This window comes from Manacus candei, unplaced genomic scaffold (genome assembly GCF_025592945.1).
Source record: "Manacus candei isolate 608988 ecotype Guabito, Panama unplaced genomic scaffold, ASM2559294v1 h1tg000037l, whole genome shotgun sequence".
In the NCBI taxonomy this organism is placed as follows: Eukaryota; Metazoa; Chordata; class Aves; order Passeriformes; family Pipridae; genus Manacus; species Manacus candei.
In genome coordinates this window covers 10,548,138-10,575,690 of record NW_026138085.1, presented here as the reverse complement: position 1 = coordinate 10,575,690, position 27,553 = coordinate 10,548,138, and the positions used below count along the sequence as shown (strand labels likewise).

Here is a 27,553-nt window from a genome sequence, read left to right as displayed (position 1 = left end):
TCCTCCCTGTACTTTCTTAACATCTATTATATCATACGATAATCAGACAATTCCCTGCTGCAGGGAAAAACCCAGCCCTAAAATTGACTCAGAAAGGAAATTTTCTGCAGGGCTGGTCCTCAGATAGTGCAAGACTTGTGTCCTTGACCCTTCACTGCTACTCCCACCAAAACCATAAACTATGTTCCAAGAACTACTAGCAACTTTTGGGGACTGACATGTGACAGACCATGGCCAAAAGTTGGACAAATCTCTGCACAGCTTCGAAGTCCAGCACAGATAGGGGAATGAAGGAAAGAAAAGTCTCTGGGGTTTGTGTAAAATGAGTATGCTACTATTTAATAATTATCTGGAAATATCTTATCTTTATGTTTTTTAACCAGAATTTTGACATCATCATTAGAGACCTTGTAAGTCACTGGCAACATTTCAAAGGTAGCTGATAGCAAACCCTCCACTGACTTCATAGGGGCCCAGATTTCACTTGATTCCTACACAACATTGCCTCAAACATCTAGGAGCATCATATCATTGAGATACTATATGCATGCTTGGTCCTTTTCACCCTAAGAAATTATAAATGAAGCCTGGGCTCTGTAGAGTCCAGCTGTTTTATTTTAAGAAGTCTATTGCTAAAAGAGCAACAAGTTCAAACTTAAAAAAAAAAAAAAAAAGGAAAGAAACAAAAGCATCTATTGTAAAACAATAAGCCTGGGCGCTGAACAGAATGCTGAGAGCTTCAATACCACCCTGTATTATAGTAGGAGTGGTTCACTTGGCTGAAAGTGATTAATTTCTTGAAAATGCTAAGGTCACACTAATTGACATGACCTGTGTAATTAAGCAGTCTCTGTTTACACATGGAAAGCTCAACTGCTGTGAAGCTGGGTTTGTATGACAGAATGTCTTTACAAGTCAAGAGATCAACAACCTTTCCTATGTCCTACCTACCCGCTGACACAGGCTCCTGATTGCTGTTCTGAGAGAACACGCAAAGGCATCACCATATGAAAATCAGCCTCGAGCCTGGACGAGCACAAACCCAGCAGAGTGTACATGTGAAGCAAGCTCTGACAGGCCCCAGGGGTGACTGCTCGGACTAAACCCCTGTGCTGCTGAGAGCCCTTTTTCCACCTTCTCTCTCAGTGATAATGCCCTCTCGAATCACAGGAGAAACACGACGGAGGGAGGAGTGTGGGGTGAGAAGCCGAGGGCTCTGCCTTGTAACACTAGCTTTTATACTGATTAATTTAATCCCTGTGGCCACATCTCCTCATTTCTGCACTTCTATGCTCAGGGACAAATAACACCCTTCTGCCTTCCAGCGTTGCTGCAATTAAGCAGTTCAACAAAAGACATTCCACATATAAATAATATTGTCATTTACATAATATTTAGCACTTTTATTGAAGTGCGACAATGCTGGAAAAGAAGCAAACAGGGTCCTGAATCACTACAGAAAGCAAATGTATTTTGGAGTTGTCTTCCTCTAGAGACCCATGTGGTCTATGGAACAAATCTCTTGTTTCTTCCTCAGTACCCTGAGGCAAAGCCACACTGACAGGCTCTACCATGTTTTCTCCCTGTGCTATATACACTCCTCCTACCAAAAGAGGAGGTCCTTTGACTCTTTACCCCATATTTTTATTCAGCACATACTCAGATAAAGCATTATTGTCACAGTTAAGGGATCGTGTCTTCAATAAAAGGGTTGGAGCATCTGTTTCTCAGTATTGCCACCACTTCACACTGCTGCCAGCACTGGCAAAATGCATGTGCAGACTATCTTCCTAAGGGACAGCAATGTTCTTGATCCCAAAAGCAGTCGTGGACATAGATGTAGCATAAAAAAATGTCTTTGGTCTTCTGAAGCTGTGTTGATACTGCAGCTCCCAAGTGCCATGTGCTGCAGCATTGGGGAATACCAGACCAAAACATCCCAAGAAAGATACACCCAGTGGTAGTTTTTTCTAAGTTCTGACTAGAGGGATGGACCTTCATCCCACTGATGCACATTTGAGTCTTTACCACTGCTAAAGAGTAACTGCTGATTTTATTAATCTCTCTTACACCCTCTTCTGCCCCTTCCAATAAACATGGTGCTCACTTAGTGTTTCCATGAAGAGAAATAGTTCTCCAGGCAGAAAAGAATGTCTCAGAGTCCCATAACCAAAAACAACAGTGAGATCATTTTGATTTCTTTTTCATGTTTTCCCTTCTGGGGGAGAAGACATTATCTTTAAGAGTTCTCTTGTCCAGTGCAAGAAAACCCAACTACTTCCTGCCAATTCTGCTGTGACAAGAAGTCCTCGGGCAATATTTTGTGACCTTATGTTTTTAGCATCTTCCAATGAATTACTAGGTTAGTTTGGGTCAAAGTACTTCTGTCCCTAACAGCTGCTGATTTTTAAAGGAGGAAGCGTGTCTGACTGACCTGGAATCGACGCATGTCTCGAGGGTTTCCTGCATTTTTTAGGCAATTTTGGTTACATTTGAGGAAAAATTTCAAGAAGAACCTGCAGATAAAGAGAAACGGACATTAATGTCTTATAAACAGTCTTATAAACAGTATTACTATGTGACATCTGCACATTTGGTCCAACAAAGACTTATTTATGTTCATATTTCCAACTCAGACAAATCATCCCACTGACCATCCAAAGAGGAAGTGGAGCTTGCATGGGCCCCAATCTAGCAAAACATGTAAGCACACCCTAAATATTTACTAATTATTACTATTTATTATTTATTAAGCATTAATTTCATGTTTCTGTTGTGTCAGAGCCATTAAATTTAGCAGTCAGTCCCTCTACCACACTAAATGGCCAGGCTCCCTGTGCCATCCAGAGCAGCAAGGAACAGACACATAATTCAGCTCAGCAAAAAGAGGACAGAAAAATGTCGTATACGAAAGTTCCCTTATGTATAAATGAGGTTTTGTTTTACAAGTTCACTGTCGTGCAAATTTTGATTTAATACAAAAATACTGAAAATGTTCCATACAGTTGAAATCTCCCTTCCATGATTAAACCCTGTTTGTGAATAAAATTAATGCTCAAATAGTGGCTAGTGGGAGCCCAAATCCCTGAGAGGAGAAGGGGGGAAGTCTTGGTTAAAAGACTGACTTCATGGAAAAATGAAATATTTTTAATGCAGTCTATTTCCTGACCATACACAGTTCACTGAAGTAGCTATATGACCCTGACATATATCTCTAAGAAAAGACATTGCATTTTACAAAGCCAAAGAAAAAAGCAAACATTTCACTGAAAATATTTCCTTCAGTGTTATGCATCAGTGGACTGTAAACTCATAAAGACAAGTCAATGAATAATAGTGGGTCTCAGATTCCAGGCTTCCTCCCTGAAAGCCAAAGTTTATCAGCCTTTTGTCCAAAATAAACTACAGACTAAGGTCTACTAAAGCTCAGCCGTGCAAAGTTTAATCCTGCAGCAAGTTCAAACCTCAGTGTAACCAGACAGCAGCATTACACATGCAATAACCACCAGTGACTAAGCAGAAGTTAATCTGCCCTGTTCCCATGTCCAGGAGTGGGGTGGGGTACAGTTTGACCCTGTTTTACATTCAATCTGAAAGCATCCCTCCTTTAGCACCCAAACTGAACACTAGGTCAGCAGAATTTGCACAGACTGCCACCAAGAAAGGCAACACTGCAGGGTAAACAGCTTCAGAAAATCCGTTTTTGATGAGCAGCATTCTTTGCCCTGCTCTAGTTGTGATGCTGCCCCCCAACAAGGCAAGTTTTGGTGCTTGCTGCTCCATGTCAAAAAAATCATACTAGACAAATGGCTACAAGGACAAATTGAAACTCCAAGGGACTGTTTTCATTAAAGAAATGCAAGGTAATTTAGAAGGATTATAAAATGTGATGCTTGGGATTATCAAGGACTGGATCTCCTGACCCAGGGAGTCCCTTCTAGACCTGAGCTTCTAAATAAGAGCAAGCAATCAACACAAAATAAACAGCCACCACACTTGAACAGGGGTTTGGAGACCGTGTTTGTTTACACTAAAATAAAGAACAGTGTTAGTCATTGCATTTTCTCATCAAGCAGCTTTTGATATTCAACAACGCAAAGGTGGTGCTATTTGTTGTACGTGTATGTGTCTTTTTAAGCCTCTAATGGCCAGCTGTGACAGCCTGACTCAGATTGTGTAGAAGGAGCTGTCAGCACAAATCTTGGCATCTCGGATCCAGACAACTGCTTGCCACCAGGCGAGGGTTTGTGCTCGTGCCAGAATGGATTTTGAGAGACAAGCAAATAGGGCATTAATTCCGCCAAAGAAAAACGAAAAGCGGGGAGAATTCAGGATCTTACACTTCAGATGATGGCTTTCCTGTCAACAGCTCGTCATTTAGCTCACAAGCTATGAAGGGCACGGACATCAGATCCCTCTTGCCCTAAGCTGGCCCTGTCTTGCGAAGCGCTGGCAGGATCCAGAGACCACCCCTCTGCGCGACATTGCTCGCTGAAATAAAAAGCCTGGCCATCTGTTGGGAGGCAAAGACATCCCTGTCAGCTGGTGCCTACAGCCTCGAACAGGCCCTTATGTGGCAAAACCTCTCAGAGCCACTCACTCTTTGGGGAGAAGCTGGCGCTGCCCTGGGTTTACTGGGGGATTTTGGCGGCTTTGCTGAGTTCCAAGCCCAGCAGCCTTCCCCCGTCTGCTGCAGCCCTGGAGCAACACCTTGGCTCCAGGGGGAGCGGGGACATGCAATAGTTAGAAATATCTGTGGTGACAGGCAGTGTCAGCCATGCAAACATGGGAAGCACCTTCATGGTTTGGCTTTGCATAGCACACAAGTGATGGCTAATGAGGGTTGGTGGGTTGATTCAAGGCCCCCCCCAAAAAAATCGAAAGCTCTTTGGGAAGCTCTCTGGAGAAACACTGGGCCTTCCCTCCCTTTACAAAATTTGAGCTCATGCCAATTCAAAGGCTTGGAAAATCACTAGAAAATACAAGAGTTGGCTTTTGGATTCTGCAAAACTCTAACCCAAACTTTCAAAGTCTAACTCCATTTGCACTGTGCTATATCCCCCAAAGGCTACAGAAGTGTCACCAAAATAAACTGCAGAAGAAATGAAGCTCATCTGTTTAAACCTACCAAAAAACCTCAGGCAAGCAAGCAAGCAAACAAAACTTCCTTTGAATTAAACCAACTCCAGAAAAAAATTAACTTGAAAAAATAACTGTTTTCAGAGGAACCCCAAGCTTACACAGCCAAGTTCACTCACTGCATTTTAAGCAAAAAGTCACCAGTTTACACAACACATTCTGCCAAGCGCTGTATTTTAATTCCACTGAAAGACAAAACAAACTATAGGCTGCACTTTGTTTAGGAACACACCAGAGCTGGAGTCCCCCCGGCTACACAAAAGCATCCCACGCTCATCCAGGCGAGAGCCGAGCGGCTCCCGAGCTGGCACAGCACGCGCCGGCTGACGGTCTCCCCCCACTTTGGCAGGAAGGTGGATGAGAACAGATTAAGACAAGGGTAGAGCAGAGCATTTTGATTCATGGGGTTCAGCCCAGTCTCTTGGTTCCTGCTTCAACTGCTTGTTCAGGTGCCTTCATCACCTCGAGTCTGGTCCTGCCAGCCTTGCTCATTAGCAACACTTCACTCTGCAAATAGTTCAGATTTAGATTGACAGGACTGGTCCAGGAGAAGTGCCAATAGAACTGAGCTCTTTGGAAGTATAAACCTCCATCCCCGTTTGTTTGCATCTAACTTCTTCACAGAGGGTTATTTTTTTCAATTCTTTCTCCACATTTGGCAGGGCTGTATAGCATTATTAGTAACCACAGAGGATATATAGCACTAATACTAACTACTGGAGTCTGAAATTCATTTCGAAGATGAAAAAAATGTGCAAAACACAGGAGTCTCAATAAAATCTTCAACTTTAACTCTCTTTCCAAACTTCTGTGATTGCTGAATACCCGTTCTTCTGCCACACAAGACTCAGTCATCAATTATATTTATTGCTACCATTGAAGGTTTATTTTTTTTGCATGAATCAACCAAAACATATTTTCTGACTCCCTTCCTGACTACTAACATCCCTGGTGTGAAGAGCATTTGTGCATATGGAGCAGAGAAATACAAGCCAGCTCCATGTGATTCAGCTCAATTCAGAAACACACAAACTTTTACAAAGCTCTTGGCTTTACTGTCTTACATAGGTATTAAACCAAAGGGCTCCATGCTCCACCCCTTATCCTACAGACACATGGTTGGAGGGTATGGGAGTGAAGTTTTGGGGAAAACCAGTTAATTTTAGATTGCATTTAGGTGTGCTAAGATGCAGCTCAGTGTGGGCTGCAAAAACTACTCAAGGAGTGAAGTTGCTGAGCAGTTAATCCACGCCATGGCACTGCACTGCTACAAATCTCTGAGTAACTGCAAGGTTCAGTGTAGAAATACAACCTTCAGCTAAATACAAACTCCCAGTCTGAATCAGGCCCCAAATTAATGTGAACTTCTCTCTGCCAGGCTCTAACCAATGGGTTATTGGCTATTCCAGGAGTGTTCTCCCCTTTTCTCTCAATTTGACAGAAAATTCCTATTTGGGGATGAAGATTTTTTTTTTTTTTAATAAAACTGCTGCATTCCCTCAAAGATTTTGGTGCCTCTACTCTCTGCTAAGGAGGAACTCTACCCCATCCCTGATTGCCACAGCTGCTTTCCCATGCTGCTGCTTCCAGCTCCTGACACCAGCTCCCTTCTTGCTCCTGCTCCTTCCATCCTTGGATTCTCCTCATTCCACTGACAGATCTAGTGAGCACACTACCAGCTGGAGGTCACTCCACTTGTATAAAATCCTCCCTGCCACTCACTGCTGCCCATACTGCCCATCACACTGCAAGACTTTTGGGTTTCTGCAACACCCTCCCCAGCAGCATCCCACTCTTTGCCACTGCTAACTACCACAGGGATTTAAATTAAATACACGAGAGAAATGGAAATTCTAGCAATGAAGATGTAAAAGGGTTTTCCCCTCATACTTTTCTTGCCACTACAAATTAGTACCCATGTTAATTAAAAATAACTGAAGAGTTAAATTAAAGAAAGCAGGCTCTGACATGATCAACGTTTGCTCTTCTGTCACTCCCCTGAATTTAAAGGAACTCAAACATGAAGGTTTAGCAGGAGGATTTTCTTGCCATTGCCACAATAAATAGGTCTGTGGAACGAGAAAAAAATAGTTGGAAAGAAGACGTGCTGCATTCCTGATGCTGAAGAAAAGCTTGTTTGTTCCTGATACATTGGAGAAGTTGTTCAAGAACAGTTCCTCCATGTGAAAATACGACAGCTGTCATGCTGCCAAGGTCAGCCAGACCAGTGGCTATCCAGAGAGTGAGTGCTGGTTATACAACTTAAACCTGGCTAGGGCAAACAAAATTGACAAAACACACCTTTTCTGAGGTATAAACACATTTGAGAGAAAAAGGGCAACTTTAGACTCCTGGATGAAACACAGCAGTAAGTATATGTGGGTTTGTAAAATTAGTAAAACCAAAATACATGGGCCACGGGGACAATTAGCAACTTTCCATCAGATAAAAGGATTGCATGCCCATTCTGTACGGCACACCAATTCAGCAGAGTACTAAATATGTGCATAAATTTAAATACACAAGCAGTACTGATGGAGACAAAGCTACTACTCACATACTTCAGCACCTCGAAGACCCAGCTCTGCTGTCAGCCTACGTGATACTACAAATACAGCTGTCTCAAACAACATCTGATGGGTATTTTAGCTGTGGTGAAAACATAGCATATCAAGAAGTATCAAAGCCCATCCAAGAGTAAGCCCTGTGTGTACTGCCTCTGTCATGTTTACTTCTTCAGGGTTTTCTCTGCGCTTTTCACACACTTCTCCCTTTCTCAATCAATAACTTCTCCTGCACCTACTGGTAACTTGATCTAGTTAGTAATTTACCACTAAAATAAAAATATAGAGAAAACGTATTGCTTAATGCAATTTAACTTGGAAAAGTAAATAATCAAAAGGTAGAGAGAGAAGGTTTAGATTAGATATTGGGAAAAAATTCTTCCCTGTGAGGGTGGTGAGGCCCTGGCACAGGTTGTGCAGAGAAAGGGGGGGGGGTGAATTCCTTAGCATTTAAGGTATGAAAATTCATATTATTAACAAGTCTACTGTTGCAGTTTTCTATTTTGGAGTGGGGTTTTGTTGGGTTTTAGGGTTTTTTTCCCCTTAGACCTTTTCACATACAACTCACTGATTATGTCAGGTACCCTATTCACAAAAGAATAATTGAGACTGATATTTACCAACATGAGGCTGCACATGGAAATCAAACACAGGCATGGGGAAAACCTCCTATTACCCACATGTTCACAGCTGGATTTTACTTGGTTCTTTAGTCAATAAACAGCAGTAGCTACCTTTTGTGGCATTTTTACAACAGGAAATTTATTCTGCAGAAGAGAAATTAAATGCCAGATACAGCCATCTAACTCTCTTCTAAACATAACCTCTTGAGTTGTCAAATATCCTAATTAAGAAAAAAAAATCCTAAATCTGCCCTCTTTGGTTCAGAGTTCTCACTGATTTAAAATGGAAGCAAATTCAGACATGCTTTTATGGGATGTCAAACAATTCACTGGTTTGCAAAATAAACAAACAAACAAACAAACACAAAGCCTAAACTCAAAGCGTGGAAAATTATTTATTTTACTAGAGAATATATATCTTCTTCCTGAACTGCAGAAAAGGTCCAAAAAAAGGCAACATGACAAGGAGAATAAGCCTCAAGCAGCTGAAATCTGTTGACAGAGATTCTTCAGGCAGTGCCATAATAACAGAAACAGAATAGTCTCCTCTGTTATTTTTGTGAACTTGCTCTGGCTCCTGGAGCTCCAGCACTGCCAGGGTTTGCTGTTATCAATACAGTAAATATTCAGCTCAGCACAGCAAATAGCTGAGGAGGCACCCACATAATCACCAAATCAGGAGGCAGGACTGCCCAAACCAGCCTTAAATTACTCATTGCTCGCTTCAGCAAGTGTTCCCAGTCACTTTTCCTCAGGTCTGTGTGTTCTGCACAGCGAAGCACAGCATATCAATTTTTCATCTTGCATCTTCTGGACTTCTCCAGCTCTCTGATACTGAGTTATAATGCATCAGAGAAATTTAGAGTAGTTTGGGAAAGTGTGTTTGGCATTTTCTCCCATGAGTGAGTTAAAATCCCAGAGAGACTGTTTTGGTTTATTTTCCCAGACTTTTAATAAGAAAAGAAAGAGATAACACCATCAAAAGACAACATCATGAAACAGAATTAAGAATAGTCCAGAGGCAGGTTTGAGTGCTCAGTTTTCTGTAATTTAATTTTGCCCCCAGGTCTGACTTTTCAATATTTTTTTTTCCTTAAAGTAGTAAAAAATCTGAATTTTCCTATATCTCCTTGCTTGTGCCCAGCTCCATTATCTAAAAATTTATTAAATTTGAACTGCAGCTACCTTCATATCACATAAAAACAAAAAAGTTGGGAGGACTTTACACCATCTGTGTGCAGAATATATACCATCTATTTGGTTTACGGCAGCTCGATCCAAGATATCTGAACGTACACAAACCCTTTACACTGCCTTGACACAAACAGCACAGTGAGATCAGCAGAGGAGCACTTGAGCCCCGTGCACAGCTCAGTTGTCAGCTTACATAGCACAGAAACCTCCCAGCACTGCCTTTCTTCGCATACTTTAAATCACAGATTGCTCTTTACGAGCTGATGGGCCAGTGCTTTAGCTGAAATTGTGACAGACTTTCTAGCATTGAAGTATTTTATTATCAAGTGAGTACAGTTCCACAACCAACAGAATTTATCCTGATTTATTTAGCAAAAACCCCAATATTTTATTGATTTGTTTCAGTTTAACCACTTTTCCTTCACTCTTTCCCTATTTCACTGCTGTTTCACTCCTCAAATACCAGGGCATAAAAGCGGGTTAACTATTTTTAATTTTTACTAAAGACATTAGACTTCAGTCGCTGGAAAAAAACTATAAACCAGCTCTGTGGTCCGTCATAGTTCACACAATGCCACTGAATTAGCAGCCCTGCCAGAGTCATACTTTTCCTAAAAGAACCTCTGTTCAGCGTAAGTGATGACAGATAACAGCATTGCTGTTATTGCAACACGATATGAGTATTTGGTTGCCTGCTACCTCAAGGTAAACTCCTGTAACTTTAGCATGGTCACCAAAAAGCAGCAGCAGTATCAAAGTCAGGGTGTGTTGGAGAGCAGTGCTAATCCAGCCATCTGAAGCTGCTTTTCTCACAGCAAGCATGGGACCCTAAAACGTGTCACCTTGAACTGAGGGCGCTGATGACATGTTTCTTTCATCAGCTTCCTGAGAAAGTTATAAAGATTCACATGGTGAATATTTCATGTGTGGGAAACACTTTTCCCACCTTTCCCTGGATCAGGCACATGCAAATCACCTGCACGTAAAACTGTGTGCAATCTGCTCACAAATACAATAATTAGTGATTCCTCAAACAACCTGACACCAACAATATCCTTAAATAACATCAACACACCAGTGCTATTGCCCAAATCTGAAAAACCCAGAGGGTGAGGCTGTTTAAAGGACATGTGCATTATACCCTCTGGCCAGAGTCTGAGCCTCTGAAGCACTGAGAAAATTTTCTGCACAAACAGCCATGAAGTGCTACTCAAACCCCACCTGAACAGATGCATCCTGGAACACTTACACCAGGTGTAAACACGGTGTAACAACAGTGTTCTCTCCTGAGACCTGGCTCAGAACCCGCTCAGGTTTGTTCTCAAGATTTTTTTTCCTTTTTTTTTTAAGTGGAAAGTGCTTTATGTTAAAAAAAGATTAAGAAAAAAAGCCAGGAGGTCTGTTTAGACTGACATGGAAATTATTTTTCACCAGATTTATGTGCAGGACTGATGGCCTGAAGAGTGAGAAACAACAAAGAAAGATGACATTAGACCTCTTATTTACAATAACGTGTAGTGTACACCAGTAATAAATCAGAAGAACATAAGAAATGAAGAAAGGGATTATTGAGTTAATTCATGTCTCAAAAACACTAAAAATACACAACCCTAGGAGTTTCCAGCCCCAGAGAAATGCAACAGAAACTTTACAGATGTGCAGAAGTGTGACCACGAGATGCTGACTCTGGACAAGCTCAGGGGCTCTCAGCTGCTCCACTGCCTCACCACCAGCAAGATATACCTTGCAAGACTGTGGGATTTACTGCTGGACTGACACTCCAGTCTCAGTTTTTGCATCACTAAATCCTCAGGAGAACTGCAACAGTGATGGACAATTTAGAAATGTGACTGTAAATCTCCTGTTCACACAATCCTGCTGTGAAGCTGGGTGGAACTTACCTCACCTGACTCATCTCAGTGATTAAAGAAAAGTATTTGGGAAGTGTCAGTATGGTGAGAGGTTGGTTGCATCCCCTCCTAAGACAACTTGGGCTTCAAAGAACAAATTAAATGTTTGCTTCAAGTAAAGTAGCAGCAGTGAAGGACCTTATGTGAGGGAGAAAAAAATTCACAATAACTTAAAGTTATTGAAAGCTAACTTTAATAAATAAAAAACTAAACTAAACTGGGAACCTGGTCAGAGTAAGTGACAAAGAACAGTCTAACAAGAGATGATACTGGGAGATGTGATTTTACTTTTTGTAATGACCTTTCTTGGTTCTCTTGAAAAAAAAAAAAAGGAAAAAACAATTAAATGGAATCTTTTAAATAAACTAGTAGGGTAAGTCTATATTTAGCTGTCCAGAAAAAAAAATGCAAATGTATATTTGTATTTATACAAGAAGAGATCAAGTGCAAAATTGAGGGAGAAAGTCAAGTGCTGCCTTCAGCTCCTGCCCACAAGCTGGACATTCCATCCAGGGGTTCCCATTGTTTCACGATATTTAAGAGAATAAAGCCTTCCTTTCCTTTGCAGCAGGGAGCTCTGGCAGTGAGCACTGGATCCGGAGTGTAGTGGCTATTTTGAGTGCTGGAAGGAAGCAAAAGGCTGTTTTGTGGAAAGGCGGAGGCACTTTGTTTGAGTTGTGCACGCGGTGGTTCAACAAGAGAAGATATTCCAGGGGTACTTGCAGGGAATCCTGAAATGGCTTCAGGTATAAAATGCTGCAGATCTTTTCGTGTCTGTAGGGGCAAGTAACCCAGGCACTGTAAAATTCATTGGGATTCACCACTGGAGGGGAAAGACTGAAAGAGGAAGGGTAAAAGAGAGTTTCAGATGTGCTAGGCAAGAGGATCACACTATATGTAACGCTGGAGATGTCATCAATAAATATTGCATATGTCTCCTACCTTTAACATGACATTGAAAGAGCTTAATTAACCTTAGAAATAATGACCTCGGCAGCAGACATGTAGAATCCAATCATATCTGCTTATATCACAAGTTTTGGATTAAGTACTTCAGAGCTTTTCTTAAAGCAATGAGCCTTGAATATGTAGGAAAAAGACTTTTGCTGATTCACTCTTCTGTGCCAGAGAGATGTGGAAAAGGCATTGTAGCCTGTAGCTACGAAGTTATCTCTTGCACTAGTCGGGAAAGGTGATCCAGCTAATAAGAATATTTTCTCTGCCCTTCAAGCTATCATCCAGTGAGGGTACCCAAGCTGAAGGACAAAACCCCAAAACTGGAGTAGAATTCAGATCAGGATGCTAGTTAGAACTGGAGCAAGGTGAGAACATGAGTTGGCTGTAATAACAAAAATTATGCTCATGCCACTGTGTACTTCATTGGTTGGAATGATGAGAAACAGCATATTTAGCACAGAGTTCAACAGACCAAGACATTGTAAGGACAGAGGCACAGCATTAGATACACAGGGGAGCAGGGAACAGCTACAGGCATCTTCCATGTGTGTTAAAACACAGTCAGGACTTGGGATCTCTCCTGTTTTCCTGGGTGTCTGGTTGTGTCACTGAGATGCCTTTCTGTGTGAAAGCAGGGATGATATCTGTGATCAGTAGGATTTACAGCCACAAAACACAGAACATGAGGGTCTACAAAGTACTATATCAGCACTGCAGAATTATTACTTTTCTGTATCACTGCAGAGGACAGCATCAGCAATGGAAAAAAGGTTTACAATGAGCAGTTAAGGAACCTTGCCAAGCAGTCAGGGCAGAAAGATAAAAGTTGTTGTTCATCTACATCTTACCAATGAAAGTTACAATTCAATGGAGTAGGAAGTACTTGCAACTTAACAACCTTTTACTCTTTAGTTCTATTTTATGTTCTATTGTTGTTCTTTTGAGAGCAATTGTGCTGGCAACTGGCAAAGAGTAAAAAGCATCAGAAAAAACCTTACAGCTGCTCCCCCTCTATCACCTCCCTGGAAAAAAAATAATTCCTCAGTAATGGAAACATCACCAGCAAATTTCACCCAAAATCTTTTTAACTAGACAGTAGCTTAAATTCATCAAGAACTCAACGTGAGTAGTGAATATTGATTGTTCTCCTTTCACTCAAGTCTGTAGCTCTGATAAAGTTCCACTAAAGACATAATTGCATAATAGGTAACTTAAAACATGTTATCATTTCTTTAATACATACATTTCACTAATTAAAAGGCTGAAAGCCTTTCAGATGACTGGCTAAACAATGTGATGACAAGATCAGGGTCTGATCTCAGAGATATTAATATAAAGCTAGAGAAAACACAAATTTTCATCTTTTCTAGTGAGTTGAGACTCCAGGCCCAGAGTTAACTAGTTCAGGAAATAAACCCACAGTCATGTGCCTAAAGGCTTAATGAACTTCATTAGCTGAACATACAATATCAAGTTAGGGTACTGAAGGAACTGGTGGAAGAGCTCCCCGAGCCACTCTCCCCATCATTTATTATCCTTCCTGGTTAACCAGGGAGGTCCCTCACAACTGGAGGTTGATCAGTGTGACTCTCATATACAAGAAGGGTCAGAAGGAGGATCTGGGGAACTACAGGCCTGTCAGCCTGACTACAGTGCCAAGGAAGGTTATGGAACAAACTATCATGAATGGGATCACATGTCATGTACAGGACAATCAGGCCCAGCCAGCACAGGTTTAGGAAAACTTCATCACTCTCTACTAGCACCTGAAAGGAGGTTGTAGCAAGGTAGGGATCAGCATTGGAAGTGGCTGTCCAAGGAGGCAGTGGAGTCACCATCCCTGGAAGTGTTCAAGAAAGGACTGGACGTGGTATTCAGTGCTGTGGTTTATTTGACAGGATTGTGTTCAGTCAAAAGTTGGTCTCAATGACCTTGGAGATCTTTTCCAACCCTAATGATTCTATGATCCTAAGTTTTAAACCCCTGTTTAATCTCCAAATAAAAATCAAGAGGGAGTTTGAAGAAATACTGTGAAGTACCAATGACAAACTTATGAGCAGATACTTATGTGTTACACAACATGCTAAAATACCCTCACATTGACTTGTCAAAAATAACCACCAACTAACAGACAACCCTGACAATACAGTGCTCAGTGCTTGATTCAAAATCAGGAGGAAATGTACATTATCACATACAAGTTCCATGTGACTCTGGTGTCTATTAAATGAAATAACATTACTCCAAGTTGGGAAGTATGACTCATTCTGATTACAACTGAATGACCATGTTTCTACCCTCAAAGATTTCTTCCACTGTGCAGAATAACTGCAATAAGTACAAAATTACTGCACTGTTCCAACTCCTGCAGTGAAGCTTTTCTGCCATCCTGGAGCTGCAGTGTTGCCTATCTACAGCCAGCTTTAGCCTTGGCACCTTCTGAGCACTCCAGAAACTTTTTACACAGAGTAAGTTCATGAATATAAAGAGCTTTGGCTCACTGTATTTAGGAGAGCATGAAGATCCCTTCATCTTAAAGATTCCCAATGCTCAGTACAAGCAGCTACCTGGAACTAGCAAGGACACTGAGGAGAAAACTTTCATCCTTTCAGTAAGTGTCTTGGGACTTATTACAACTACAGGTGGTCAGACACTTGACTTTGTGTCTCTCCTGAAAGACAGCACCTCCAGGAACGCAGCATTCCCTAGTGTGACACCTCTTCAGCAGCATCTGAAAGGGAAGTAAACCTCCTACTGAGTCACCAAACACTGCTTCCCACACTAGTGAGGCTTTTCCTTAGAGGACTCTTCTTTTAAAATAAAAAATTGTCAGTCTAGTGATGCAGTGCAAATAACTCCATGTGCTGTTGCTTTTTTATATCCTGAAGGTTGCTTTTAAAAAATGGGTTTCATTACATAACACGTTACAGCAAACTGATGTCTCACAAGTTTGGAACTGATTTTCTTTTTTTTTTTTTGCAACTGGACATGGTCTTCTTGATCTCCATCCAGTCATTTAGAATTTTCACTTACATGTCACTTTTAAAGCAAGAGTGAATTCCTGTCTGAATTCCTTGGTAACACTTTTAGGTTATTTTTTAAATTCCAATTCGAAAGATCACAAAATAATGAGGGGAAAAAAATATTTTTTTCCTTTATCACAGGAATCTTTGTATTGAATTATAGGCAATAATGCATTAGAGATACAGAAACCAAGAATGGAAGCGGAGCTGGCAGAACACCCACAGAAATGCCCTGCCTTCATCCCATAGAGCAACATGCTTTTAAGATGTCCAGGCAGAAAAATTTCTGGAATTTTAAATATGTTAATAGCTCAAAGTAATGATGACTCCAAGCCAAAACCCCAAATTGGAAAGTTCCTGAGCTCTGGGTAACATTCAGTCTGCAGTAGGGAAGGAATGAAACAGAAATTCAGAAGGCAACATGCACACCTTTTGTGAAGTTCTAATCTGAGGTTGGCGTGGGGCCAGAAATAACCAGTTGAGACCTTGCCTTGGAGACCTGAGCTCAGGACCAAAAAGTCTTCAGAATAAAATGGAAATGTCTTCCTGAAATGCAATAAAGGCTGGTTTCTCTCTTGTTGCACTGTCTTTTTCCAAACTATCTCCACCCGTTACCTCTCCCAGGACGTTGGCAAATGGCACCCCTTAGGCTGTATAAATCTCTGCAGAAGGAATGGCATAATTTTTCTCCCATCACAAACCTTCCAGTCTAATATTTGACAGCCTAGATCAGGTGCTGTCCAAACATTTATTAAAACATTTTAAATGATGAATATATCCAATTATTACTATTAATGCAGCTAATACTGACTAATGAGGGGGAAACATACTAGCTTGTGTCCCGCAATTCATTACCCCTGCCTTGTCAACAATTCAAAGCCCAAAACCTAATCATCCATACCGGGCCCTGTTATATTTCACACGTCACATTTAATAAGTCACTCAGTGCCTATAAATTAATGTAACATGTCGGCGTTTATGAGCGCAGCTTTGTCGCTGTTAACAAATGATGTGCTGGCCTGGCCTGCTGCAGCTCAGCAGTGACGAATGATGGAGGATGATTTCTCTCCAAACTATAAACTGCACACTGGGGACCACGAGAAGACAGAGCTCCACGTGCACACGTGGGCATGTGTGTGCACACAAGCACACACACCCTGCGTGTGGAAATGGTGGAGGGTATAGATAATGTGCACCTGAAAGTGCTGTTACAGGTATATTTCATGCATTTTAATGCAGAATACTTTTCAGCCCGGTCATTATATTTTATCAACCTATATCTATTCAGACATGCATATATATGAACACTAGATACCTCACAGTATTATAGGAACGCATAAAAAATCTTCAGCAATTTTATCGAAAACACATCTACTGTATATATCATGTTACAGTTTCACTTGCACTAGTTTAAGCCAAGCAGGTTTATAGATACTATCATTTATAGCAATACTACATACAAGTGGGGCCAAATCTTTGGTTTGACTTACAATTAGCCTGAACACCTGTAATATTTCCATTCTTAGTGCTTCCATAGCCAACCACAACTTGAAACAGAAATGAAACACCGTAGAGCTGTATTGCAAAATGTGATGCTAAACTGCAGATGACTGGCAGAGCACCAACAGTTTCTTTACTGCTTCTTGAGCAAAACTGATTTTTTTTAAACAGTATTATAATGTGTAACTTAATAACTTAAAGAAACAGAGTACATGAAATGTGCATGTGATATATACGTATATTTTAATATCCTTCTTCCTGTTTTCCTGCAAAAAGTGTAAGCATTGGAAGGTAACAGGGAAAATGTTGGTGTCTTTTTGGTTACTTTGGTTACAGCTGAGGCAGGCTCAGGAATGATGAAAGACATCTGGATCTACATACAGCTGCATTAAAGTACTATATGCAGTAATAAAACTGCATGTTGCAAATGCACACTGTGGCCTGGAGGGAAGTTGTCACTGGAAGCACCTTTTATAGAACTCAACTGGTTTGTCAGCAGCAGAGGAAGAAGACAGATAAGGAAAGGACCTCTGAGAGCTGAGTTCCTCAACCCTTGGAAGCTGACTCTTACCAAAGCACAGACCAGAACCCCAGTTTTGGCTTTGTAACAAAGCTTTCCTGACAGTAATGCCAGTTTTACCCTTATGGTCTCTTTTACATCAGCATATCCTGTTACAGCAACACATTCCTTAGGAAACAAAACATACTGGAACACACACAAAAATTTAAAAAGTTCAACTGAGATGTGAATGCACTGGTGATGAGCCCACAGCCGGTCTGGGAGTGATAGATCTGAATGAATCATAGAATATTCTGATTTGGAACAGATCCATACGAATCATCGAAGGCCAACTCCTGGCCCTGCACAGGACAGTCCCAAGAATCCTACCATGACTGAATTTTCTTTCTGAATTGTAGGTACAATTTTTTGCCCCTGTTTGCCCTGTGAAAAATGAAGATTTGTGGGAAAGAAACATGTCTGAGAGTCTACCAGTATGAAAAAACTCTTAGAGAAAAACCTCCAGTGTGTCAAAACATCATCTGGAGAAAGTCCATAAACGAAAGCTCTTCACTTATTTCCAGCAACCATAACTCAATCCTTCCACGTCCATTGAAGCAGCAGTACTGAACAACAGTGAAGGATAAAGTAATACTTTTTTTTTCCAAAATGAATCCACCCTGGAAGGGCCACCCAATGGTTGAAGGACTACACCAGGACTCAGAAGACCTATTCCTGTCTCTGCTTCATATACTTTGTAAGCCGCCCAGTTGCTTTTAAGCTGCTAAAGATGCAATTAAGCCCTCTTGAAAGTCCTACTGCACATTTTACTGCACCTTTAGAAGTCAAAACACCTTTATAAATCTACTTTCAAATCTCTCTGTGTCTTCTGTTCCCATCTTTAAAATAGGGATCATGACACTTCCCTAGCACACAGGTACTGTAAGGATAGATAAAGACAAAGACACTTTCTAAAAGGTGTCACACACATCCAGAATTCTCTCATGTATTGTTGGCATAAAAAAAAAATCTTAGATTCTTTTAAAGACTTCTGATATATAAAGGGGGATTTCATAGGCTTTAAATGTCTCTAAGAAAATTATTCTGTCTATACAGGCAGTACCAGTGAAAGAACCACACTGACCAATTTGTTTTTCTAGGTCTTGTGCCAGTTTTTTTGGCACTTCATACCTTTAGACTAAAAGAGATTGTAAAATTCTATTGAAAGGCCTGAGCATTGCTGCTCCTGCACTCCATGTAACTGGGCACTACCTGATGCTGAAGGAAACTGATGTTTCAGGGTATAGTCCGAGGTCAGCTCCCCAAGATATTAAATATTTTAAAAATTTCACTAAAGAAAATTTATTTGGTAATTGTCTAATAAGGTGTTATTTTCTCAAAGAGCAATACTGTATTTCTAGCACCTAACTCAGAACTTATATGGTGCTGATCCTCCCTCCAAGTAACTCTGTGAAGTTGAGACCACTGCACCTGAACAAAATCAAATTATTTGAGTAGTTCAGCACCCACATCACTTGTTTTTTTTAATCCCATTCTCCTCACTATCCTGTCATTCATTTACCATCTTTAGGCCTTTCAGTTATAAATTTTGTGGGGCAACATTTGTATAGAAATCTGACCTACCAGAGGCCACCAGATACTACCACAAAATACAAAACAGATAAGAACAAACTTCATCATCTCTCTTTCTTTTTTTTCCTTTCATACATATTAAGCTCTAAATGAGCAGGAAAAACAAAAAAGTAAACTGAGTGCTAACATGAAAGCTTAGTACTGCCTGCATACCACAGCAGCCACACTTAGTTCTGAAAACTTATAAAATTCCATAAGAAAGGTGAAGATTGCAATAAAGCCACCACACAGGCACTGCCGGAGAAAGCCTTAAAAAAGGGAAAAAGTAGAGTTACCCTGTTGCAAGGGATTCATGGAATCTCTGAAATTTTGAAGAAAAGAAGAGAAATCTACATGACAATAACGTTGTTTCTTTCTCTGAGGGACCCTCAGGGCTCTCAAAATCATACAGAAAAGAACACAGCTCTTTTCAATTCAGCCCATTGTAGAGAACGGTGAATGTCACAAGGTTTATTTTATAATGATTTATTATAAAGAAAAATAAGGGCTCAGGCAGAGACATATTTTCTCAAGAATTTATTATTCACCAAAATGGTTTGTTTTGCAGAAACATTTCTTTTTGCTCTATTTTTTTTTTCTGGCAGTTCCTTTTGGCTTCATCTTAGATGTGCCTTCATCCCCACTTTGCTTTGAGAGGGGTAAACTTTCAATCTTCACCTCTTTTGTTACCTGTGGTGCTCTCACTTCCCCTGAGCAGGGATGTCCATAATCATCCATAATCACTGCTAAGCCTCCAAACACCTTTTCCTTCTTGCAACATACCTGTCTGGCTCCTCCCTTCCAAAACATCAGAGATCCCTCAGACCTCTGGAGAGACAACGGAGCAAAGCACTACCAATACAAGACTCAGTCACTGCCACCAGAGGCAGAGGCACACGCCTGAATCCTACAGTGAGGATCTCCTTGGATCACTGCTGGGGAACACAGTGGAGGGCCAGGAGGGCAGGAGCAGCCCCAGCCTGTCAGCTGGAGCAGAGCTGGCGCTGGTGTTTGGGAACCAGCTCCCTGAGGGAAACAGCCAAACAGAAACTCAGCTGGAAGAACATCCTTCCTAATCCCTGTGCAGCAAGAAATCAGCTGCACTGAAATGAAGGGCTTTAACCAGCTCTCCTTCCCACCTGCCTATATGAACCAGCAGCTCTACAAAGACCCTGGCTGGGTGTGTTCTGCAGGATCCTGTGCTATTCCAGAGCCACCAGCAGCCTTCCCTTCCTAGGTGTCCCTATTGCACTTCTCTATTATAGCAGGGACACAATTTATACTCTTTTATTTATACTCTTTAAAAATTATGCTCTTAACCATCAAGCCAGTTAAGGAAAAGCCAATACTAAGGGACTTCACAAAAACTTGCAAGAGGTTTTGGGAAAAGAAAGGAAGGTATTACAGTGCATGGCTCTGCTAGTGACTGAATTTCTACTCCAAGAATTATTTCCTTCAATTAGAAAAGCAGAAGGATTTAAAAAATTAAAATAAAATCTACCTCAGCTGCATTTTCCACACAGAATTAGCACTTGTTTCAGAAAGTAAATAAACCAAAATCTGAACAGGCAAAGAAAACTCCAAGTGCATTATATGTCCAAGCTAAACTGATGCAATTCCACATGTTCTGTGAAAAAATAAAGTCAAAAGTAGGTCAGAAAAGCTGACAGAATTAATCACTGAAGAGATGAATAGGAAATTTGATGGAAATAAGATCACTTTTCATGATGAATTCATAGTCAGCGCTTAATTGAGTACAATGAACTTGAAAATACACTTGGTGAATGTCTGCATTAGCTGGACTTCTGAATGTTTGTAGCAGTTAAGATACACAAACTGATCAATAGTGTAAAACAAAGGAGCTCAGGTATGCATGTGTACTCATACATCACTTCAATAAATTACCCTGGGTGTTACAACCAGAGGAAGGGAGGGGGGTGGATTTAGAACAATCATTTTGGGATCAAGAGCTAAATCATTTCAACCACATCTTGATTTCTGCAAAACTCGGCAGGAATTATGAGGCTTAACAGCATCTCAACAATTAGCATATTATAAATACAAAAATGATATATTAAAGCGAGAGGAGAAAAAGGCCAGCATTTTACACCTACAGTAATATAATTCCACTACTTAATGCAAAGTAACAGGCATTAGAGTGTTTGGGATCCTCTTGTATAGTGTTATCTGTTCTATCAGTAAATGAGACTATGTGAACAGTACAACCTATAAATAATTCAAGGCCTGAGATGGCAATTATAGAACCATGCACAACCAGCATGAATATTTTATGAAGGCTAAAACAGCCCTCAGAATGAATCATGGATAGATGAACACACACACATACACACACACTCAGCTGTTGGCCAAGTATTGCTTCCAGACATGGCTTATATCTGATCCTTAGTACATCTAAAAAGAAAATTCCTGAACCCAAAAGTCAGAAGTTACATCTCTATTGTTACATATTAAAAGATATTTAAAAAATAAATAAAGTGACTGAAGACAAAAAAATGTTATATGGGTGAAAGAAAACGTTTACTTCTTTTCAAAGATTCTGGTAGGAATTCTAAACAACTTTTTCCTATGCACAAAACGTGGCTGCCAAAAGCCAACCACGATGTACAAAACGAGGGCCTGGAAGGGCTGCGCAGTGCATTGGTCTGCAAAATCTGCCCCTAAAGGAGGACTTGCCTACATGGAGATATTTTCCAGTAGAGATATACTGGTATAACTCCCCATATGGGCACTATTATTGCAGCACAAGAGCATTCACATGGGAGTTACAGCAGTATAACTACTCCAGCATAATTATACGGGTGTAATTATGCCAGTAAATTTCCCTGTATTAGCAAGCCCAGAGAAAACCTCCCTGTAAGGAGCATGGCACTGCTGCATCCTGCCCCAGCACACAGCCAGTGGGCCTGCAGCAAAACACATCTGGGAGCAAAGCTCCCCAAATCCTGCTCCCAAGTTAGGGCATTCAGTGGCACACGAGTAAATTAATAATACACTAGCAAAAAAATAATAAAAATATAATCTTTTACATGCATATCGTGCACATTGACTCAGAGACATGTATGTGCACACTTACATGCTCTACATATATTTATATTATATATAAATATACATAGATTTATTTATATGAAATTACATTTTAGAACATATGTGTTATAAACACCGTCTGATTAGTGCATAGATCACCTCTTTGAAATGAGGATGTATAATTTCTCCCATTTTCCAACTGGTGGAACTAGAATACATAGTTAAAACACCACCAGCTATTAAAAGAAACTAGGTTGGAACCTGAGTGACCATCAGATACCTCTTCTGTGCCAAATACCAACACATCTTTGATAGCTTGAAAATTTCTCATGTACAAATATAAATTACGAGACTGGATTTGGGTGCATGGCAGTCTACACACATGCTTGAGAAATAAAGATTAAGATTTAAAGCAGAAAAATTATAGGACTAAGGAGGCAGCATCAGATGGTTCTTACTAATCTTTATACATTTCTGACTTTTTTTTTAATTATTTTTCAAACTCTTCTTGGGTCTTTCATTCGCATCTAAAAAAGGATCTTTTAAGGCTACAATTTAAAGCGATGCATTGCAGACAGGCTGCCGAGTCCTGCTGCAAGGATGTGCCCATGAATAGGGTCACAGTGTCACAGACAGCACAGAGAGCACGAACTCACCCACCTCACGGCCTTTTCCTGCACGACCCCTATAATTTTGTGGGTTTGGCAAACACAAGGGGTAATTGTGTCAGCCAGGGTCAAGCTGCCATTGTGGGGGGTTTGTGGGCAGGATCAGTATCTGAGGGAGAGGGGTTGTGTCATGCTGGGTCAAGACACTGCAATTGTGGGTGCCAATTTGGCAGCTACTGGGTGGGTTGCAGTTGTTTTCCAGGGAGGGAAGAGCCCAGCATGAAGGTGGCTCTGGAAGATTTAGGTTGAACTGAAGCTGTTTCTAGAAGGTTTGGCACTGAGAAGAAAGTGAAGTCAGTTGAAGGAAGTGGGGAGATTGCAGAGAGACACAGAATCTGGGAGCTGGATATCTGTAGGGGAAAATCCAGCTTTAAAGGGACCAGTGCCTTCAGCAATGTTTATTGCCATGAGTACAGTATTTTACTCAGCAAGTAGATGCATTTTGTCCAGCAAAAGAACATGGAAAACAACACATTCCTCAGTGTGTGTGCCCATGACAAACTTGTGTATCAGGGGAAAGATTTCACCAGCAGGTTTTACAGCCTAATTCAGCTTTGTTTGCAACCACCTCCTAATTCAGCCTTTTTTCTCTCACCTGCCTACGCACTTAGAGATGCTGAATTGTGAGTCAAACTGTAACTTGGACATGATCAAACTCCTGGTACATGTGGATCCAGCAAAGCAGAACTGTGGAGTTTGGTTTTTCTCATTTAAAGGCAGCAAATAAAAAAAAAAAATCATGAACAGAAATGCATACCTTGAGACCACAGTCCAAAGGAAATACTCTGCTAATTGCAAGGGTGTATTAAAGTCATGAACTAAGTAAACTAATTTGCTCTTGGCATACTTTCTATACCTCCCAGGTTTCTGTTTAGAACCTCTGTTTAGACATTTCACAATCTAAATCTGGTGAAGTCTGAAAAAGGCCTTCAGAAGAAGGGATAAAAAAAAAGCCAGGCAATTCTGTAATAAGCAGCTTTTGAAACTTGATCTGGTTTTCTATTAATTTGCAATATAGATTTGATTTCAAACTCACAAAAATCAGAATGGTTAATCTTTTATTTTCATTATTTTGACATTTCTGTTTACCTTTTAGAAATGCTATCAGAGGCACAATGTGGCATTGGAAAGCTAAATGCTAACACATGGAGCACTCTATGACTGCAAAAATTTCTCTCATACTTTTGCAAATACCACAGCCAAAATCAACAGCACAAGTTTGATTTTCTTCATCATGAATTGACAGCTTATTTATCTCTAAGGAAGAACTTTCTAAACCCCTTAAGCTTCCAAACAACTGAGGAAGGATTCTGCTGACTATTCAAAAATATTTGTGCCTCATAAAATTATAAGTTAAATTATTAAATTTTTTGTGTTTTCCTTCCAAAATGAAAGAAGGATGCATTATGAACTGCAACAGACTTCATGAAAACGAAAGTCAAAAGACTGATCTGCCAAAAAACTTTCTTATTAGGACTTCTTTCATCTGATATTAAACCTGTGTTTATTCATACTGCGCATAAAGTCCAGCTAAACAGTCTTCATGATATCAGCAGATCTTAAGTACATATAGACCTTCAAACACTTGGTCAAGTCTCATTAAAGTCAAAGTTTAACATATGCTTCAGTATGTGCAGAACAATGATGGATTTACATTAAATGCTCAATTGCTTTCTTGAATTACAGCCTTAACCACTTCATACTCCAGTGAAGGTAAACATGATCCTCCTCATCCTGCTGGATAATGCCACTGCTTTATTACAGCATCAAGAGCACAGGCACTGCCAAATTGCCATGGCCTGCAGCAGAAATAATGTCTTCTGGTGACTGTTGGGCAGAGTGAGATGGCACATAAATACCGTCCTGGAGCCATGGAGAACATGGCTGCAGTCCTGACTAGAGCAAACCCAGGCTCTGTCAGCCACTAGTTGGGCATCAGCATCTCCCCCAAACGCTGCCTTCCAGTGAGCTGACTGCTTGTTTGCAGTAGAGACTTTAAATCAATACACAGGAACGAAAGAATCCAGCAATGCTAACAGATCAAGTATTCAAACGTGGAATCCAAGTAACGTTTCGCTTGCCAGTAAAACGCCCAGTGTAACTCATTCACCCATGAAAAGAGCTGTGTCTGAAGTCATCTTTATTTACAATGTGTTTGTGCCATGTTTGTTTGGAAAGCGGAGGATGAGTTGGAGTAGGTGGCATCTCTCACAGCTTCCTTTCCACACACTCTGAATTCAGACTCCTAAGGCCTGAGCTTCACAAGGCAGTTACTGAGGAGCAGAGCAAGGCACACATTTGTTTGCACCAAAACTACATAACGTATTTGCTGTGAAAGTGCTCTGTTAGCCTAAGCTTGTAAATCAGGAATTCCCTATGAAAATATGGTGTTACTCTGCTCTGAAACTAGTGTAACACAGAAATTGGACCATGTGCCACTTCACTTTCATTGCCCAAATGGCAAAGTGGCTATAAAAATTGCCAATCAGCCAGGAATAGGTTAACCGCTATGTTATGAGTTTTTGTGAATGTCAAAATGGTCAAAATTCAGAATTTTTGTCTCACTTAGAAGCTTAAAATTTTGAAATTTGTTTTCATCTGAAATTGAAAGAACAACACTATGAAAAACTAGAAACTGTACCTGGATTCACCTAATGTAAAGCATGACAGAAGCACAAAATATGGTGGGAAATCTGTAATTTCCTCAGGCACTCTGCTGGCTGCCATGACATATACCATGGTCAAGTGAAACTTGATAACAGGAAAAAAAAAACAGACACCAGGTTTTCCTGTTTCAAACTTTCAGCCCACCCTATCCTTGGAACTAATGGAGAAATCTCAGATAGCAGGAAAGAGCGCACAAGGAAAACATAAAACCACCAGGAGCAGGAGGTGTCTCCAGCTAGTCATGCAAAGTATCATTTATCATTTTAATCCACTTATTTTTCTGAAGTAAGAGATCCATTTCCACCACAAACTACAAATAAAATATCACACCATAAAATTGAATATATGTTAAAACCATGTATGAACGTATTTGATAGAAAAGCAGTTATCCAAAGCACTGTTCCATCCTGAAACTGGTATTTTTGTAAGCAATTTCATCCAGAAGGGGGGGGGCTTGTTTCTAGGTTACTCTGCAGAGTGGCTGTCTCAAGAGAGATGAAAGAGCAAAGGTAGGTCTTTCCTGTATATCCCTATCAAGATATTAATGGATGTGACGGGAGAAAGCCTGAAGTGATGTCACTGGAGGCAGCGTTATATGGATTCCATAATGGAACAGGAGAGACAAGCCACAAACACGAGAGAGGGGAAAATGCTGATGAAAATCAGGTAAACAATAGCAAGATGGAAATTCAGTTGGAATAGAAGCTTTTGTGAAATGGGATCAATGGACACAATTAAGTCCTCTATTAGGGAAAATGAACCTTATGAAAGAGGAGGAAAAAAGAACAACAGCATCTGATACTATAAAACAAATCTGTACAAGAGACTCCACCATTCAGAGAGTCCTAAATCCAAATATCCCACTCTGGAAGCCCATTAAAAATCCCATCCTGCAGGGCCTTTCTAACCTACAACAATGTAACACACATGGCATTTTTATATGCCATTTTTGGAGGAACTCATTTTTGAGAATCGTCAGAAAAAACAGGAAATGCATCTTGCAGCATAAACGGTCATCCAGCAAAGAAAGGAGATTTTGTGTTAAATTTACACATGCATACACATAAACCCAGTTCCCTGGGGTAAAGAGACATTACATAACACCCCCACTATTTACTAAATGTAATTTCTGTTTTACTGAAATAAATTAAGACAGGTAACTACTGTAACCACAGAATCATAATAATGAACCGGCCAACAGATGGCAGCTGAACCAAATCACCTGATTTAAATAAGATCTGCATTCACTTCAATCCGGTAAGTTTTGCAAACAGATTTAAGTCAACTGCCCGATAAAAATCAAGCAATTTCAGAGTCATGCCTGCTTGTAATGGATTATAACTTTATTATGAATTATGTCTCTGAACCTGCATGTTTACAAAAACAAACATTACTACTGTGGCAACTGAAGGGAGGGGTGGGTAACATCACTCTATTTAATTTTGCTGACCAATCGTTAATACAATGAAAATAATGTGCTGTGCATGAATCCAGTTTCTGATGGCAGCGCTTTGGTGAGAGACTGAGAAAACACAAAGCAGAAACAGACTCCTCAGGCAGTCAGTGAATATGAATAAAAAAAAAAAAAAAAAGAAAGAAACACAAGAGAGCTTTCTGGCCTGAGGTTAGAGGCAGAGGTTGGCATTATTTTACATTAGAAACAATTCACATTCAAAACTGTAATTGATAGCAGTGAAGTGTTAGGGAAAAGAGACTGTGGTGTTCAGGCAGGCTGACCTGCCAATCAAACTCAACCTTTCTTTGAATGAATAAAAGCTTCATTGCCCTATTATGTGGATCTGGGCAGGCAGCACTAAAGTACCCTGTTTGTCAAGTTTATGTGCACTGCCCCAAGCTACTCAGACACCCATGCTCAATAATAACTCGAAATCATCAGTGATTTTTGATAGGGTTTCTTTTAAAACATTTAGTGTTAATTTTACTAAGTCCCTGGGACTTAAAGAAACAGGAGGGCAATATTTCCACTCTACTTTGTACAAAGACTGACAGACAATTGTGCTGCTGCTATAGTTAAGGTAGAGAGAGAATGTTGGCTGGGGTTTTTTTAAACATCTGTGAAACCGTGTAGTCTGAATGCTGCAGGCAACAGCTCCTTATCATTACAGGGAGGA

General features: G+C 40.4%; 1 protein-coding gene across 8 annotated transcripts in view; it reads right to left on the bottom strand.

Moving 5' to 3' along the window:
• EBF1 (EBF transcription factor 1) overlaps positions 1-27,553 on the bottom strand; it is a 272,964-nt gene that overhangs the window by 98,217 nt on the left and 147,194 nt on the right. For all 8 annotated transcript variants that reach the window (XM_051794241.1, XM_051794242.1, XM_051794243.1 and 5 more), the window contains exon 7: positions 2,435-2,516. In XM_051794241.1, the coding sequence (XP_051650201.1) occupies positions 2,435-2,516 (82 nt within the window). The remainder of the gene's footprint in view (positions 1-2,434; positions 2,517-27,553) is intronic.